The sequence below is a fragment of the Salmo salar genome, chromosome ssa24 (assembly GCF_905237065.1).
Source record: "Salmo salar chromosome ssa24, Ssal_v3.1, whole genome shotgun sequence".
In the NCBI taxonomy this organism is placed as follows: domain Eukaryota; kingdom Metazoa; phylum Chordata; class Actinopteri; order Salmoniformes; family Salmonidae; genus Salmo; species Salmo salar.
The window spans coordinates 24,135,482-24,155,121 of NC_059465.1; the positions used below are offsets into that span (position 1 = coordinate 24,135,482).

Consider the following 19,640-nt stretch of genomic DNA (forward strand, 5'->3'; position numbering starts at 1 on the left):
GTTCCAAATTATCTCTCTGCCAATAACAGCTAGTTTTCAGTTTCCCCCTCCCCACTCAGACCACTCCCAGAAATTGCTCTTTGTTAAGAAGCTATTTTTGTTTATTTTTGACCATTTTAATTGTTAACAATTACAGTAAGGTACTTGATTGTTATCCAAAAATGATTTGATATTGAGATTTAAAAAAACTGCTGCCTAGGAACTTTTTAAAAAATGGTGGAGGAAATGGGTTTCCATATCCATAGTTATTATCTGCATTCATTTTGGAGCTTTGCCCTCTCTGTTTAAATCAATAGAGATGTAGCCTACCATAGCTGGCACCCGAGAGATGGGCATTGACATTTACTGCTGAATTATGACCCATTCCATTTGAAGACGGCATAGCCTACCGCAATCATTTATGAGCACGGTGTTTGGTCCTCCCACAACAGAACACGCACGGTAAATTCAATGTTCCAGGGACGTTTACATTAGTGACAGGATGACGCGACGTGAACATCGTGCTCTCCCTCATCACTATGATTTTGGTTACGCGTCTGCGCGCGCCCTGCATCAGCGGCCGGGCCACATAGCAATCAGGTGGTAAAATGCAACTTTTAAGGATAGCTTTTGAAGGCAGCTATGGTGTAGTTGTTACCTTACGAGGGCCGACAATGTGAGAAAATGACATAGTTGATGGGTAACCAAACGGCAATGAGTAGGTTAACCGGATGAAACGAGACTAGAAGCAAGACACAATCATGAGCTCCTCTTTTCCCAAATCCGAATCCAAGACCTCATTGCTGAAATCTTCCTCGGCAAGCGGAAGATCGACACACTTCCCTGAACGTACGACAGGAACCGACCGAAATCATCATCATCATCACCACCGTCCAGCTGCAAGTCAAGTGAGCAGCAATGCCGCAGAGGAGTCTTTCTGGTCGGCAGAGTGCGACGTTACCGCGCGGAGACCCCTGTGCCACCCCTCGCTCCTCGGTACCCGGAATAGGGCGACGACCCGAGCTAGTAAGAGCCAGCCCCACGCCCCACATGGCAACGTCCCCGCCGCCCACTCCCAGGATGACCCATCTGAGCAACATGGTGTGGGTCGAGGTATGAGAGAACGCTGCAAGTCAGCCAAGCATCACCGACACCACCGGAAAACGACCCGGGACGACCAGCCAGCTGCACAACACCACAGCCACACTCACCCTACCCGTTTAGACCCCAGAATAGGCATACAGCCTCACTCAGACTGCAAAGACGACACCGCGCTCTTGTTTGAATCGAGGGACCATACAAGGGCCAGTTCGTCTGCTAGCGTGGATGCCAGCATCCTGTCCCCAGCTTCCTCCTCACCTATCCCCGTATCCAGCCGATCCTCTCACCGCTCTCGAAGGTCCAGCGCAGCATCGTGTGAATCTGACTTTTTGCGGCCAATTCTCAACTCGGTTTTTGGACAGGTAAGACCCTTGCCTAAAACATAATACACATTAAATTGTTAATTAAAAGTCTTTCTTAATTATGAAAAATAATAATTAACTTGCAATCACAAATTATAAGGCTAAGCTTCTTCAAATAGTTTCATAATCAATAAGGCCTATTTAGCCTAGTAATGTAGGCTATTTCTTAAGAGGGAGTAGGTCTACCATTATCAGAGTATTGATCTCAGATAGAGAGGTAGTAGTCTGAATGTAATTGATAGTGCATGAAAACTATAGTATTTGAGGTTCACATTACTGTCTTGTAGTGGAATCGTACAGCCATTGAACATGCCTGGCTCACTGAGCCCAGTAAATCAATGACATTATTAATGGATGAGCTTGTCTGTGAAAGCACAGAGGGCTTCAGTGAGTCTTCTTATTAAAGCTCCTCTGTTAATGAACCTTGAAAAGGAAACCATATAGGCTATCCTCATTGTACATTTCACATAAAATTATCCAGAAATGTAATGCCCACATTTGGTGCACAAATTGTTATCCTCACATGTACCATGATGTCACAGGTGATTTAGCCTTACGTTCCAGATTTTTCTGCCTTTGTAACATTCACAGCTACACACATTGCCATATAAAGCCATGTCTCGATTGATGGTTTCTCAGCATGGATGTTCAGTAGTAGGCCTACACATTGAAATGAGAGAGGAGAGAGGCAGAGGAGATAGAGAGTTACAGAGTAGAACGGTTCTGAAGTGTTCATTTGTATTACACTGAAATCAATGTAATTTGCATATTCATAAATACATTGATTTAAAAAATATAACTATCTTTTTTGTATTTTGCTGTTTGACGGTAGCCGAGTCACATTGAAGGTAGCCTAGTCACATTGAAGTATCTCGTCACGATGAAAGGATGTTAGATGTTCCTCACTGCACTCCGAACAGGTGTTTTCCAAACATTTGCTGGATGTGTTTATAGATATTCAAATTATTGTCCAGAAATAAATAGCCAATTGTTATTCATGCACAGAGCTTAATCTCCATAGTGACATAGGCCTTCCAATAGTCGATTTACTGGTGTTAAGATATGCCTATCTATAGCTCAAGCAATTTGTTTTAGGATGGTTGTGTAAATGTCATAATATGTTAACTAGAGGTCGACTGATTAATCGGAATGGCCGATTAATTAGGACCGATTTCAAGTTTTCATAACAATCGGAAATCGGTATTTTTGGATGCCGATTTGGCCGATTTATTTATTATTATTATTATTATAATTATTATAATTTATTTTTTTAGACCTTTATTTAACTAGGCAAGTCAGTTAAGAACACATTTTTATTTTCAATGACGGCCTAGGAACGGTGGGTTAACTGCCTTGTTCAGGGGCAGAACGACAGATTTTTACCTTGTCAGCTCAGGGATTCAATCTTGCAACCTCACGGTTAACTAGTCCAACGCTCTAACCACCTGCTTTACATTGCACTCCACGAGGTTACGCGAATGCAGTAAGAAGCTAAGGTAAGTTGCTAGCTAGCATTAAACTTATCTTATAAAAAACAATCAATCAATCATAATCACTAGTTAACTACACATGGTTGATGATATTACTAGTTTATCTAGCCTGTCCTGCGTTGCATATAATCGCTTAGGTACACGTTACTCTAACCATAAACATCAATGCCTTTCTTAAAATCAATACACAAGTATATATTTTTAAACCTCCATATTTAGTTAATATTGCCTGCTTACATGAATTTCTTTTAACTAGGGAAAATGTGTCACTTCTCTTGCAAACAGAGTCAGGGTATATGCAGCAGTTTGGGCCGCCTGGCTCGTTGCGAACTGTGAAGACTATTTCTTCCTAACAAAGACAGCCGACTTCGCCAAACGGGGATGATTTAACAAAAGCGCATTTGCGAAAAAAGCACAATCGTTGCACGACTGTACCCAACCATAAACATCAATGCCTTTCTTAAAATCAATACACAGAAGTATATATTTTTAAACCTGCATATTTAGCTAAAAGAAATCCAGGTTAGCAGGCAATATTAACCAGGTGAAATTGTGTCATTTTGCGTTCATTGCATGCAGAGTCAGTGTTTATGCAACAGTTTGGGCCGCCTGGCTCGTTGCAAACTAATTTGCCAGAATTTTACGTAATTATGACATAACATTGAAGATTGTGCAATGTAACAGGAATAACGTTTTTTTTTTCCGGATTCAACCATATTAATGACCTAAGGCTCGTATTTCTGTGTGTTATTATATTATAATTAAGTCTATGATTTGATAGAGCAGTCTGACTGAGCGGTGGTAGGCAGCAGCAGGCTCGTAAGCATTCATTCAAAATAGCACTTTTGTGCGTTTTGCAAGCAGCCCTTCGCAATGCATTGCGCTGTTTATGACTTCAAGCCTGTCAACTCCCGAGATTAGGCTGGTGTAACCGATGTGAAATGGCTAGCTAGTTAGCCGGGTGCGCGCTAATAGCGTTTCAAACGTCACTCGCTCTGAGACTTGGAGTAGTTATTTCCCTTCCTCTACGTGGGTAACGCTGCTTCGAGGGTGGCTGTTGTCGAAGTGTTCCTGGTTCGAGCCCAGGTAGGAGCGAGGAGAGGGACGGAAGCTATACTGTTACACTGGCAAGACTAAAGTGCCTATAAGAACATCCAATTGTCAAAGGTATATGAAATACAAATGGTATAGAGAGAAATAGTCCTATAATAACTACAACCTAAAACTTCTTACCTGGGAATATTGAAGACTCATGTTAAAAGGAACCACCAGCTTTCATATGTTGTCATGTTCTGAGCAAGGAACTTAAACGTTAGCTTTTTTACATGGCACATACTGCACTTTTACTTTCTTCTCCAACACTTTGTTTTTGCATTATTTAAACCAAATTGAACATGTTTCATTATTTATTTGAGGCTAAATTGATTTTATTTATGTATTATATTAAGTTAAAATAAGTGTTCATTCAGTATTGTTGTAATTGTCATTATTACAAATAAATAAAGAAATAAAAAAAACGGCTGATTAATCGGCATCGGTTGTTTTGACCCTCCAATAATCGGCATCGGTATCGGCGTTGAAAAAAATCATAATCGGTCGACCTCTAATGTTAACTACTGTTGATGCTTATAAGCCACATGGAATACAGTAGTAACTACATTCAGACATTATAATGACACTTTACGCTAGAGGACACTCTGATAATGTATTAGTATTGCTCAAAATGAAACATGATAAGATCAGAAAACATTCCTATATTAGTGAATGATTTGTGTCCCTGCTCTGTAAACATAGTAATGTGCTGGCACTGACCCTTCTGCTGACTGGGGTCCTTAGTATTCATAAAGAGGAAGTTGGTATTGGTCTGTCAATGGGAGTGTGCGGCATCATGGAATGGGCTCTTGACTTTGTGGATCACTCTTGACTTGTATGGTGATGGTGTGTTGTGATATGCTATGCCTCATACTTTGGTTATAATCTATTCAATAAGTGTCCTGCAGATTAGGTGGAGTATATTATGTGTTCTCAATGTTTAATTCGTTTCCTTTTGTGTTTTTGCTGAGCGTTTGCAAACTGAAGCTTTGGTGCTTCTAACAATGAAGTCAATGAGTCTTTGTGACATCCCTCAGCTCAGCAGCCAATCTATTTCCATAATTGTTTTGTCTCTCGGGTGTTTTCCCTGTCATCTGTGAGTCAGTCAGGAAGTGTGTGCCAGTGAAACATAAGCTCAATATGAATCAGCTATTTATGACACAGTAATTGAGAGGTGGTGAGACACAGGGAGAAGCGTAACACATCTTCTATTAGATCCCAATGTAGCATGTGTTATAAGACACAATGTTTCTGAGACAGATAAAGCAGCCATCTCATTCTACCTAGTTGCTTTTTTTTCTTACAGACTACCGGTATAACAGAATGTTCCAAAATGAATCCAATGCTCCAATGTTCTACCTCCCTCCATGGTTTTCTCTCCCTCCCCTTCCATGACGTTCTCTGTTCATTTGGCTCTGTATCTGTTAGGTCAGTGTGACCTTGTCATAGTCTACAGAGTGGTGGAGATGGGAGGGGGAGAGGGGAGGAGAGTGAAGGATAGAGGGATGACGGGGAAAATAGGGGGTAGGAGATAGAGAGCCAGGTGACAGTTGAGCAGAAAAATGTATTCATCTCCAATGTACCTGTACATTTACAATGAATTATTTACAGGCACATTAAAAGGAACTGTGCATTTTACAGTCAGAGTTCCATCTAGAGCTTAAAACCAGGTGTGAAATTGAACAGAGTTTGATGTGTACTGTCTACATGTGGATGTGCATGCGTACACATCTGCATGATGCTAACATGATGCAATCAAACCAGAGAATGGCTCTGATCAGATGTGGGATGTGTTCTGAAGTTCACCATGACTCTGAGAAAGAATGCTACATTAGCTAAATATGCTCCTACCAAGATGAATCATCACCTGAGAGAGAGAGAGAGAGAGAGAGAGAGAGAGAGAGAGAGAGAGGAGGAAGGTTATATCAGAGATTTTGTAGAAATAACTTACACCATCTGCGTGTTTCACGGTCATCCAACGTGTCAGCCAATTCTCATTGCCTATCTCCCAAAGTAGCTGCATATTTTGCTGGTTTTACATTTATAGCCTATTGATGAACAATTTAAGGAAATGACTCAATAAATGAGTGGGGCATGTTGTATTTGTCTCACAGTGATAACTGTGATATCAATGGCAGTGCAACCAACCGTAGTGCAAATTGCCCCCTCTGGTACACCTGAAAGACAAAACTCTTGAGGTGTAGTGGTCTACTACTTTATTCATCAGTACTGTACAGTCAGGGATAATTTTCATGGCTTGGCAGTTGAGAGAAAGTGGAATTAAAAACACTCAATGGCACAGCAGTATATAATAATCCATTCATTAAACCATGAATTACTACTAGTCCCACCTAAACATGCACTTAACGCATGGTAAAAACATTGTTACAAATACTTTTGCTAATGTCCCTGCATATTATCCTCATTTTGTTATATATTTGCTTAACATTGTTGATGGTGTTTAGTCAAGCTTGCATTCTTTATATGTGCCAGAAAATGGTATCCTGCCGCTTTTAGACAGATGAGCCTTTTTTTAAACACCTGCTGCCCCCTAAATATCTCTGCACAACCTTCCTGCTGATTAGAATCGTGTATGTTTGTGTAGGTAATGGAATGTGTCATGTGTTTTGAGAGAGACGGAAGGGGACTGTGGGTAAAGGATCGGCATCTTCTCTCTGCATTATTTGTTTCAGCTTGTGCATTTTATGGGAAAGTTGGATCTACCTCCCCCCCCCCCCCCTTTCCATCTCTTGTTCCCTCCCTCTTACTCCTTCTTCCTCCCTCCCTCTGTCCTTCGCTCTCCCTCTCTCTTACTGTTTTTGTTGGTCCTGTCACTTTCGTTTCCACTTTCGTTAGGTGCTAATCAGCTCAGCTCTCTCTCACTATCATTCTTACACTCAGTACCTCAAATCAAAACAAATGTTATCACATGCGCCGAATACAACAGGTAGACCTTACCGTGAAATGCTTACTTACAAGCCCTTAACCAACAATGCAGTTTTAAGAAAAAAAAGAGTTAAGAAAATATTTACAAACTAAACTATAGTAAAAGAAAGTAACACAATAACAATAACAAGGCTATATACAGGCTGTACCGGTACCGGGTCAATGTGCGGGGGCCAAGGTTAGTCGAGGTAATTGAGGTAATATGTACATGTACACTACTGTTCAAAAGTTTGGGGTCACTTAGAAATGTCCTTGTTTTGGAAAGAAAAGCAATTTTTTGGTCCATTAAAATAACATCAAATTGATCAGAAATACAGTGTAGACATTGTTAGTGTTGTAAATGACTATTGTAGCTGGAAACGGCAGATTTATGGAATATCTACATAGACGTACAGAGGCCCATTATCAGCAAACATCACTCCTGTGTTCCAATGGCAAGTTGTGTTAGCTAATCCAAGTTTATCATTTTAAAAGGCTAATTGATCATTAGAAAACCCTTTTTCAATTATGTTAGCACAGCTGAAAACTGTTGTTCTGATTTTAAAGAAGCAATAAAACTGGCCTTCTTTAGACTAGTTGAGTATCTGGAGCATCAGCATTTGTGGGTTTGATTACAGGCTCAAAATGACCAGAAACAAATAATTTTCTTCTGAAACTCGTCAGTCTATTCTTGTTCTGAGAAATTAAGGCTATTCCATGCGAGAAATTGCCAAGAAACTGAAGATCTCGTACAACGCTGTGTACTACTCCCTTCACAGAACAGCGCACAATGGCTCTAAACAGAAATGAATAAGGAGTGGGAGGCCCCGGTGCACAACTGAGCAAGAGGAGAAGTACATTAGAGTGTCTAGTTTGAGAAACAGATGCCTCACAAGTCCTCAACTGGCAGCTTCATTAAATAGTACCCGCAAAACACCAGTCTCAAGGTCAACAGTGAAGAGACGCAGAAAAAATGAAAATATGCTGGAGGAGTGCTTGACGCCATCTGTCAAGCATGGTGGAGGCAATGTGATGGTCTGGGGTGTGCTTTGGTGGTGGTAAAGTGGCAGATGTGTACAGGGTAAAAGGGATCTTGAAGAAGGAAGGCTATCACTCCATTTTGCAATGCCATGCCATACCCTGTGGATGGCGCTTAATTGCAGCCAATTTCCTCCTACAACAGGACAATGACCAAAGCACAGCTCCAAACTATGCAATAACTTTTTAGGGAAGAAGCAGTCAGCTGGTATTCTGTCTATAATGGAGTGGCCAGCACAGTCACCGGATGTCAACCCTATTGAGCTGTTGTGGGAGCAGCTTGACCGTATGGTACGTAAGAAGTGCCCATCAAGCCAATCCAATTTGTGGGAGGTTGTCATTGTCGTGTGTGTAGGTGGCAGGGAAGTCAGGCGCAGGAGAAACCAACTTGGTGTAACTGGAGTAGTTTAAGATAAAACAAACTCCAAAAACCAATGTACATAAAAAAAATAACATGGGTAAAATAACCCGTCGCGCACCAATACAAAATACACGAGCACATAACAACAAACAATCTCTGACAAGGACATGAGGGGAAACAGAGGGTTAAATACACAACATGTAATGAATGGGATTGGAACCAGGTGTGTAGGAAGACAAGACAAAACCAATGGAAAATGAAAAATGGATCAATGATGGCTAGAAGACCGGTGACGTCGACCGCCGAGCACCACCCGAACAAGGAGGGGCATCGACTTCGGCAGAAGTCGTGACAGAGGTGCTTCAGGAAGCATAGGGTGAAATCTCTTCAGACTACCTCGACAAACTGACAACTAGAATGCCAAAGGTCTGCAAGGCTGTAATTGCTGCAAATGGAGGATTCTTTGATGAAAGCGAAGTTTCAAGGACACAATTATTATTTCAATTACAAATCATTATTTATAACCTTGTCAACGTCTTGACTATATTTCCTACTCATTCTGCAACAAATTTCATGTATGTTTTCATGGAAAACAAGGACATTTCTAAGTGACCCCCTACTTTTGAACGGTAGTGTAGGTAGGGGTAAAGTGACTATGCATAGATAATAAACAGCGAGTAGCAGCAGCGCGAAAAAACGAGGGGTCAATTCAATTAGTCCGGGTAGCCATTTGATTAACTGTTCAGCAGTCTTGTGGCTTGAGGGTAGAAGCTGTTAAGGAGCCTTTTGGACCTAGACTTGGCGCTCCTGTACCGCTTGGCATGCGGTAGAAGAGAGAACAGTCTATGACTAGGGTGGCTGGAGTCTTTGACAATTTTTAGTGCCTCTGACACCGCCTGGTATAGAGGTCCTGGATAGCAGGAAGCTTGGCCCCAGTGATGTACTGGGCTGTACACACTACCCTCTGTAGCGCATTGCTGTCAGATGTCGACCAGTTGCCATACCAGGCAGTGATGCAACCAGTCAGGATGCTATCGATGGTGCAGCTGTAGAACTTTTTGCGGATCTGAGTACCCATGCCAAATCTTTTCTGTCTCCTGAGGGGGAATAGGCGTTGTCGTGCACTCTTCACGACTGTCGTGGTGTGTTTGGACCATGATAGTTTGTTGGTGATGTGGACACCAAGGATCTTGAAGCTCTCGACCTCTATCCACATGGATCTACCTCAAACCTGTGTTATCTCTCCTCTCCTCCAAACCCTCTCAGAAAGACCCTTGTGGTCTTTTTATGTCTGGCGCAAACCCTTGTTTTCTACCATTGGGAACTGTGTAAAATCTCCTTTTAGAAGCCTCTCCAAAAAGGTAAGGTTGTATTTAATGTGATGCACTGTAGCCAGGGTTGAGGAGTAATTGATTACATGTAATCAGTTCCATGTAATCTGATTACAAAATACTGTAACTGTACGGATACGTTACCAGAAAAAAAGATTGAAATCAGATTACATATACATTTGAAAAACTAGATGATTACTTCTTGGATTACTTTTAAATTCAGAAAGGATGTTTGCGGAAAAAAAATACATTATGACACTTTTCTGTTTTCTTAATGACATTCAATTCAGCATTGAAAAGTCAGAGACCGCAATGATGACACACCAAATGCATTTGATGGATCCTTTTTGTGTTCTTTGAATGCCTCTTAAGGGTAAAGTAGTCTGAAGTAATCAGATTACGTTACAGAGTTTTGGTAGTCCAAAAGTTATGTTACTGATTACAGTTTTGGACAGGTAACTAGTAACTGTAACGAATTACATTTACAAAGTTACCTACCCAACCCTGACTATAGCACATGTGCTCTACCTCTCCAGCTGTCTATCCTCTATGTCTTGTGTCTGTTCCCATTTGACGTCAATTGAGTATGTAGAATGCTTATTGGTCATTGTATGGATATTGTTAGAATGCCAAAAGTTCCCAGATGTCGTACTAAACTTGCCAAAATACGAAGTATACAAGCAGCGGACACTCAATCCATGCTTTTAGGGCCCATAATGCAATTCTTCAGAAAATGGGCGTGGCTTCACATTTTCAGATTTGAAGAAAATGGTGGAAAATATGCAGCTGAAGTCCGACGAGAGTGGTTACAAATGCATTGCTTTAACTAATTATGTCAAATTTTAAGAAAATGTTAAGGAATGTAATAAAGAAATGACTTTTCAAATAAGTTACGTTACAAGTTATGTTGGATGACAATTTGTTAGCTACGCTATCCTTATGAAACGCATAGCATTACAGCAGTATGTACCGGTATGTTAGCTAGTTACCTGGTTGGCTAATTATTAGACAAGTGAGTATTCTGATCTTATCATTATTTCTATTCACATTTTCGAACTCCAAACCATATAAACTTGAATTCTTATTGGATTTAATCATTTTCTGGTGATATGTATTTGTGTAATGAGGGAGGGTGTGGTGAAAGTGAATAACACCTTATATCAAGGTGTGCATAATTATTAGGCAGCCTCATTACCTCAGGTAAAATGGGCCAAAAAAGAGATTTAACTGACACTGAAAAGCCCAAAAATGTAAAATGCATTTCAGACGGATGCGACACTCTTTAAATAGCTAAACTATTGTGGCGTGACCACCGGACAATCAAATGTTTTGTTGCGAATAGTCAACTGGGGTGAAAAAAACGCTTGGGGAAGAAAAGGCGCTAATTAACTGCAAAAGACTTGAGAAGAATTAAACGTCAAACTACCAGGAACCCATTATCCTCCAGTGCCACCGTATTCCAGAACTGCAACCTACCTGGAGTGTTCAGAAGTACAAGGTGTCAAGTGCTCAGAGACATGGCCAAGGTCAAGAAGACTGAAACAAGACCACCACTGAATAAGATTCACAAGTTGAAGCGTCAAGATTGGGCAAATAAATACCTGAAGACAGATTTTTCAAAGGTTTTATGGACAGATGAAATGAAAGTGACTCTTGATGGACCAAATGGATGGGCCCGTGGCTGGATCAGTAATGGACACAGGGCACCACTTTGAGTCAGGTGCCAGCAAGATGAAGGAGGGGTACTGGTATGGGCTGCTATCATTGAGGATGAGGTAGTTGGACCTTTTCAGGTTGAAGATGGACAGAAACTCAACTACCAAACCTACTGCCAGTTCCTGGAAGATTCTTTCGTCAAACAGTGGTACAGGAAGAAGTCCTCAGCGTTCTAGAAGGCCATGATCTTTATGCAGGACAATGCTCCATCACATGCATCCAAGTACTCCACTGCTTGGCTAGCCAGCAAGGGCCTCAAAGATGCCTGAATAACGACCTGGCCCCCTTCCTCACCTGACTTAAATCCTATTGAGAACTTGTGGACCCTTCTCAAATGTGAGATTTACAGTGAGGGAAGACAATACACCTCTTTGAACAGCATTTGGGAGGCTGTGGTTGCTGCTTCAGCGAAAATTGATCGTGAACAGATCAAGAAACTGACAGACTCCATGGATGGAAGGCTCATGGCAGTTCTTGAAAATAAGGGTGGCTATATTGGTCACTGAATATTTTTGAAAGGCCAAAAATGTTATATAATTGTCGTTTTGTGTTACTTATCTGTTACACTTACTCTAAAAATTTAGAATCAACAAGTGAGTTGAGAGAAATTATTTTTGTAATTTAGTTGCCTAATAATTCTGCACACTAATAGTTGCCTAATAATTGTGCACACTTATATATTTCCCTGCGAAAGACAAAACTCACTTTTCCTTTGTTAAACATTCAGGTTTGAGGTTCAATAACATTTTGGATTGACTGAGAGCATTGTGTTTGTTCAACAGTAAAATTAATCCCGAGGAATACAATTTGCCTAACAATTGTGCACGCAGTGTACATCGAACTTGCCAGGCAGTATATTAACTATATGCTAACTAACTATCCAACATTTATTGACTTGATTATTCACGTAATTCTTAGCTAAGTGTTATAGTTGTTGTGCGTTCTCAATGGACATGTTAATTCTGGCTATCTACTCCGATTTCATAGTGTGCCAGAGTCAGAGTGTCAGTAAACATTGCCAAAAAAAGGAGTAATTAAATTGTATCCAGCAGCACAGTTACAGTCACCAACAATCTGGATAACATGAAAACAGCCTAACCAGCTCTGCTAAGGCGAGTAAAATGGTCAGAGTGAGGTGTTCTCTCATTTGTGTCTGGAAGTAGCTAGCTTGGGTGCTTGACTGCCGTTGTAAGGTCAGAACGCTCGGATCCCTAACCCTACTCCTCGGCCAGAGCAAAACGCTCTGAGGTTACGAATGGACAATCTGACAATCGCACTCCAGATTGAATTTACGAACACACCCGACATCATAAAATGTCTAGCTAGTCATTTGTTATGCTAACAAGCTAGCAAGAGGTTGCATAGCCACACCATCAACTTCCGGTAAACAGGTGAAGCGCTAGTATGCTCAACTGAAATGATACCTTTCATTTACAGTATACTAAAATGAAATAATAGTGTGTAGTATATACTCATTAAGTATGTTGTATACAGTATGTTATTATGGGTATTCAAACACAGCTCATGTCCATATTATGTCAAGAACAGCTCAAATAAGCAAAGCGAAACAATAGTCCATCAGTACTTTAAGACATGAAGGTCAGTTAATCGGGAAGATTTCAAGAACTTTGAAAGTTTCTTCAAGTGCACTCGCAAAAACCATCAAGCTTTATGATGAAACTGGCTCTCATGAGGACCGCCACAGGAAAGGAAGACCCAGAGTTACCTCTGCTGCAGAGGATAAGTTCACAGAGTTCAAGTAACAGACACATCTCAACATCAACTGTTCAGAGGAGACTGCATGAATCAGGCCTTCATGGTCGAATTGCTGCAAAGAAACCACCACTAAAGGACACCAATAATAAGAAGAGATTTGCTTGGCCCAAGAAACACGAGCATTGGATATTAGACCGGTGGAAATCTGTCCTTTGGTCTGATGGGTCCAAATTTGAGATTTTTGCTTCCAACCGCTGTGTCTTTGTGAGACGCAGAGTAGGTGAACGGATGATCTCCACATGTTTGGTTCCCACGGTGAAGCATGGAGGAGTAGGTGTGATGGTGTTGGGGTGCTTTGCTGGTGGTACTGTCAGTGATTTATTTAGAATTCAAGGCACACTTAACCAGCATGGCTATCACAGCATTCTGCAGTGGTTTCTGGTTTGCACTTAGTGGGACTGTCATTTGTTTTTCAACAGGACAATGACGCAAAACACACCTCCAGGCTGTGTAAGGGCTATTTGACCAAGGAGAGTGATGGAGTGCAGCATCAGATGACCTGACCTCCACAATCACCTGACCTCAACCCAATTGAGATGTTTTGGGATGAGTTGGACCACAGAGTGATGGAAAAGCAGACAACAAGTGCTCAGCATATGTGGGAACTCCTTCAAGACTGTTAGAAAAGCATTCCTCATAAGCTGGTTGAGAGAATGCCAAGGACGTGCAAAGCTGTCATCAAGGCAAATGGTGGCTACTTTGAAGAATATAAAATATATTTTGATTTGTTTAACACTTTTTTCATTACTGCATGATTCCATATGTATTATTTCATAGTATTCTACAATGCAGAAAATAGTAAAAATAAAGAAAAACCCTTGAATGAGTAGGTGTGTCCAAACTTTCAACTGGTACTGTATTACTAGAATAAGAACAAGTCACTTGTCATTTGATTTATTACATTTACATATACAGTAAAGTTCATAACAGTCTGTAGACTGCAGAGCTCTTCATCTGTGTAAATTAGTTTACAAAGCGATGCAGAGTATTTTTATACTGTTTGTCTACTCATGTCAGGCCACGTTTTTACAATTATATTTCACTCATGACAGCAAAACATTTGTTGGGGACATCTACTACTTTCACAATGCCTCTTACCATGCCTATTTATACCTATACTTGGCCTGCCTCTTGGAACATGCTCTGTCGTAGAAAAAAAAATATTTGAACCAAATCTAAATTGCAAGTGAAGTCTTTGGCACAAATGGTCGGTCTTGGGCATCAGTGTAGAATGATGGAGAGATCCAGGTTCTAGTAGCAGATCCAGGTTCTAGTAGCAGATCCAGGTTCTAGTAGAGTATTAAGAGTTAAATGGAATACACGTGTGAGTGCAGTCCTAGTTCACTGAAAGAAAGTATCTTCTCTTCCATCTATTCTCTGCCTTTCATCCACTAGTCTTTCTCGCCTTTCCCCCTGTGTGTGTGCTTACTGTCGTGTTGACAGTGTATAGGTCTCAAGTGCCAGTCTACATGATGTGACCGGTAAACTGTTATGATGAATGAATGGAAAGTTCCACACACTTTTTTATTGATGTGGATATACAGTCCCTCCACCCCTCTCTTTTGCGCCCTCTCTCTCCCTCTCTCTCTCTCTCCCTCTCTCTGTCTCGAACACACACACACACTAAAACATTCACATTTAGAACACATTTTACTGACAGCGATGACAGCAAGTGTGACGTTACTGATAACAAGCGCTGTAAAAGTCTCCACTGATGTGCCAACAGGCTTGCTAACAGACCCCATCCCGCTGGCAGCATTAGCAGATCTACTATAACTATTGCAATCAGTCATGTTTGCTGTGTGAAAGGTTTATGTAAAAAAAAATCACTTTGATAAATTAGGAAGTGGGAGTAGGATGAATGGGAGTAATTTATTAAACAGGGGAGGGCTTTTGGGTGTGAAAGCTGTCGATAATTCCTGCTAGACTAGCATAAAGGAAATTTGATAAAGTAGCAAGCAGCACAAGCTACTGACTGATAAGTATTACAACATGACTGCAGCATGACAGAATTAACAGGTCAAAGGTAGGGCCCTAAACACATTGAACAGGTCATTCATATGAAAGGATATTATGCACTACAGCCCTTACAATGTTTTTTTTCTATCAGATGTATTTGACAAGGCATGTAGATTTTTGAGAAATTAGAGACTCACTGACGCTATACAGATCAAATTGACTTACTACTCCCTCTGAACTCTACCTCTGAGTTCATTCTGTCCCGAAGCTGCTGTTGACTACAGGTCTCTAACACTGTCTCTGTCCCCCTATACCCAAACCCCCCTGGAAAGCTGGTCCAGGAAGACAGGAGGCAGTACAGAGGTGGTGCAGTCCTGTGATGAAAGGGGCCTCCCCATTTGAGGGGCCTATCAGGAGCCGCTCATAACCCTAGCGCTCTCATTCACAACATTATGAGGCCCACCTGCATCTTCCTGCTCAAGAGCCTGGCTGATATCAGGCAGGCTGTAAGTAAGTCTGGACACACACAAACACATATGCACTGAGTATACCAAACATTAAGAACACCTTTCTAATAATGAGTTGCACCCCCTTTTGCCCTCAGAACAGCCTAAATTCGTCGGGCATGGACTCTACAAGCTGTCGAAAGCATTCCACAGGGATGCTACCCCATATTGACTCCAATGCATCCCACAGTTGTGTCAAGTTGTCATTCTTGATACACACGGGAAACTGTTGAGCGTGAAGAACCCAGCAGCATTGCAGTTTCTTGACACAAACCTGTACGCCTGGCACCTACTACCATACCCCGTTCAAAGGCACTAAAATGTTTTGTGTTGCCCATTCGCAGTATGAATGGCACACATACACAATCTACGTGTATTATCTCAATGCTTAAAAATCCTTCTTTAACCTGTATCCTCCCCTCCATCTACACTGATTGAAGTGGATTTAACAAGTGACATCAATAAGGGATCATAACTTTCACCTAGATTCACCTGGTCAGTCTATGTCATGGAAAGAGCAGGTGTTCTTAATACTTTGCATACTTAGTGTACATTGGTGTGTGTGTGTGTGTGTGTGTGTGTGTGTGTGTGTGTGTGTGTGTGTGTGTGTGTGTGTGTGTGTGTGTGTGTGTGTGTGTGTGTGTGTGTGTGTGTGTGTGTGTGGCAGATAAAGTACAAATATGTGGATGAGACCGCAAACAGGGACTTACCTACCTGGGGCTACTGTACTCCTTGGTCAACGCTCTTTGTTTTACATTCTGTTTGTGTTGTGACTGATGTCAAAAGAAACCCCTGCAGTTTGTTCCATTATTGGATTCATTTAGGATTCTGATGGCTGTTTGATGTTTAGCCAAATATATTTCTTCGGGCCACTATGTTTACACTTCTCCCTGCCGATTAACCCCTAAGGGTTCTGGGATATGTCTCTCTCTCTCTCTCTGTCCTCTATATCCTTTAAAGGTTGCTTTCATTATAAGCAAGAGCTGAAAAAAGAACATAGCTACATTCCTTGCAGACTGAAAGACATGCGTTTCCCGTTTGTGCTCTGTCTCTGATGACGCTGGGAGCAGTCTGAATGGGAGTCATTAAGATGTTTGAAAACATTCCAGTGACTATATATATAGCTATTGTGCCTTGCTTGAGTTCCACCAGAATAGATAGAGGATTATCATGGCGCAGACCGCAGATTCACCTTTTGAAGTCGCTATGTTCCTGGGATTGTTAACATCAGATAGTGTAAGAATATAATATGATGGACGTTGACAATTGTTGTCTCTAAACGACTTAATCATAATCTTTATTTATTCATTGTTAATAACTTAATTTTATTTGAAGTTCTGATTACACGGACACTGTCTTCTTTGCCCCAATAGGACAGAGACCTGAGGCCAGAGGAGATTGATGGTAAGTTGTTTTTCATTAATGTTCCTGTGCTTGTCTCTCTGTAGTTGGGTCTCTGGTAGTGGCAGGAGTTTTCAGATTACAGGAGAGTAATCTTTCTCTGTATTCTCTCTGCAGAGTTGCGGGATGCTTTTAAGGAGTTTGATAAGGACAAAGATGGTTTCATCAGCTGTAAAGACCTGGGAAACTGTATGAGAACCATGGGATACATGCCTACTGAAATGGAGTTGATAGAACTGAGCCAACAGATCAACATGAATTGTAAGAGTGTGCCCTAGTCTACATAGTTGCAGTACAGGTACATTACACCATGGTTTGCTAATTCCCTCCCCATAACATTCTCTCCCTCGTTCCTTCTCTTTTTGGGAAGTGGGAGGTCATGTTGACTTTGAGGATTTTGTGGAGTTGATGGGCCCCAAACTTCTTGCTGAAACTGCAGATATGATTGGTGTGAAAGAACTGAGGGATGCCTTCAAAGAGGTGAGAAACTGGATTGCCAGAGAGAGAGGGAGGAGAGGGTGATTACGGAGAGAAGTAGTTCTATTGCCTGTCTGTCTAATATTTCATGCTCTGGATTATGAATGTGATCATTTGTTTTTTCCTCATGAAGTTTGACACCAATGGTGATGGAGCGATAAGCACAGCTGAGCTGAGAGAAGCCATGAGGAAGTTGCTGGGACAACAGGTGAGGTTACAAAATGAAGTCTGTCTGAGTAGCTTAATCGATGTATGCATCACTACTAAAAACTGTTTGTTTTTCACACACGTATTCCTCCTTTGTTACTGGACTGTAGGTTGGCCACAAGGACTTAGAAGATATCCTGAGGGACATCGACTTGAATGGTGATGGGCATGTTGACTTTGAAGGTAAGCTGATGCAGAGTTTTTATTTATCTATACCAACAGAATAATAAAATCACAGACAATATTGTAATAGCTAGAGATTTTGCTATTCATGCTGTGTGCAAGCTAGTCTTCAGCTGATGGGACAGGAGTGCTTCATAAACGCTTGATGTCAACTGGTCTTCCTTACTGTTCAATTTCATGATATTTCCTTCCTTTTATCTACTTTCTGGCAAAGCTTCAAATAGCTTTGACATTTGCAAACTGCCTATTTCAACAATGTAAGGAAAGTGTGGTCTCCTCCTGTGTTTTCCTTATAACAGCGAGAACACAATCCCTATACCCCAATCCTTAAACTGGTAAATGCATTATGATACAGTATTCAATATGTCTGTCGGCTGCAGACAACTATGGGGCCCCACTGCTCTCTGTGACTCAAATATAGACATGTGCAGTAACATGTGATACTGTCCACTTTCACACATAGTCTGCATGTCCTATGCATATTTTAACACACACAGACTGAACTTCTAATATTTGACAGATCTTATCCTCTCTTTTCACAGAGTTTGTACGAATGATGTCCCGCTGAGAGGAAGAATGGTCGATATGGCTTCAAGTTAATTATTCTGAATGTGAACCTCTGCCCCTTTGTCATCATCATTGAATGAGCAAAACAGAGTAAATACTTGGACCTCTGAGCTATCTTTTCCTGAGAAAAACTGGAATTAAAGCCCTTACCTCTAAGTAGAAACGGAAGACCACGGTACTGGTCAAAATAGTGTTCTTCGCTAAAAGCCCCACATTCCAACTTAGACAGGTTCTACTGTAGCTTACAGACTGACCCGCTAATGGTTTCCGCACTATTAACCCTCCACGAACTGTATACACTTGTGTGTAGCCTGCTGTTTAGGCAAGTTTTGTTTCTCAACCTTTAAATGGCAATATTACTTGTGACTACTGATACGTTGTTCAAGTTTGGGTAATAGAGTGAGAAAAGCAGAGTCTTACTTGTGTGTGTGTTTGTCACTGTGATCTTTTGTGAGGTGATCACTGTGTTTACCCAGCACCATAAAAGCACCAGATCCTCTCTAATGCACTGGGTTTATGGGACAAGCAAGAGCTAAGAGGACCTCAGCAAACACGTCAACCCCAGATCTGGAAAATAGTAGCTTTTCTTCACATTTGTGTGCAGTGAATAAACATGATGGTTTATGTGTACAGAATCTTGTCTGTCTGTCTGTCTGTCTGTCTGTCTGTCTGTCTGTCTGTCTGTCTGTCTGTCTGTCTGTCTGTCTGTCTGTCTGTCTGTCTGTCTGTCTGTCTGTCTGTCTGTCTGTTGGTACAGTTTGACAAATAAATTCCAGAGTCCTAGTTTGTCATTGTGCTGTTTTTATGCATGCCAGAGACAAACCTAATTTGAAATATAGTATGTATCTGTATGGGTGTGACAGTAAATGTAATACATTGTCTAATGTATATAGTAGGCTACGCAATCTACTAAAAATAAATGTCTACTTGTGAACCTGTTTTTTTCCAGTGATGCAATAAGTCCTAGGGAAATAGCTATATGGTGTAAAGCCAGGAAAGAATAGAAGGATTTAACTATTGCAATACAAGACAAACATGTAAAGGGCCTATACTAGGGTCCAGTGTGAAGTGAAGAAGTGTCTCACAAGGACATTGGACTGACACATCTAACCTTCCTTTTCATTTTTTGCATAATGGTTAAACAATACAGAGCAATAGGCCTAGAACAT

General features: G+C 41.1%; 1 protein-coding gene across 2 annotated transcripts; it reads left to right on the forward strand.

Annotated features, from left to right (window-relative positions):
* The first annotated feature begins 451 nt into the window (after positions 1-451).
* LOC106585497 (calcium-binding protein 1) lies at positions 452-19,405 on the forward strand. 2 transcript variants are annotated; one of them, XM_014171772.2, is made up of 7 exons: positions 452-1,442; positions 17,010-17,040; positions 17,155-17,298; positions 17,408-17,517; positions 17,648-17,722; positions 17,832-17,904; positions 18,447-19,405. In XM_014171772.2, the coding sequence occupies exons 1-7, from the start codon at positions 741-743 to the stop codon at positions 18,470-18,472; spliced, it is 1,161 nt and encodes a 386-aa protein (XP_014027247.1). In that variant the 5' UTR covers positions 452-740; the 3' UTR covers positions 18,473-19,405. The 2 variants fall into 2 exon arrangements, with proteins under 2 accessions (XP_014027247.1, XP_014027248.1); XM_014171773.2 differs by lacking the exon at positions 452-1,442 and adding an exon at positions 16,305-16,872.
* Positions 19,406-19,640: the final 235 nt, after the last annotated feature.

What these genes read in the sequence shown, in the direction of transcription:
- LOC106585497 (XM_014171772.2), top strand. Translation starts at nt 741, where the DNA reads ATGAGCTCCTCTTTTCCCAAATCCGAATCCAAGACCTCATTGCTGAAA. An exon ending in TCAACTCGGTTTTTGGACAG is followed by an intron (nt 1,443 to 17,009) that starts GTAAGACCCTTG and finishes TTGCCCCAATAG; the next exon opens with GACAGAGACCTGAGGCCAGA. An exon ending in TGGGCATGTTGACTTTGAAG is followed by an intron (nt 17,905 to 18,446) that starts GTAAGCTGATGC and finishes CTCTTTTCACAG; the next exon opens with AGTTTGTACGAATGATGTCC.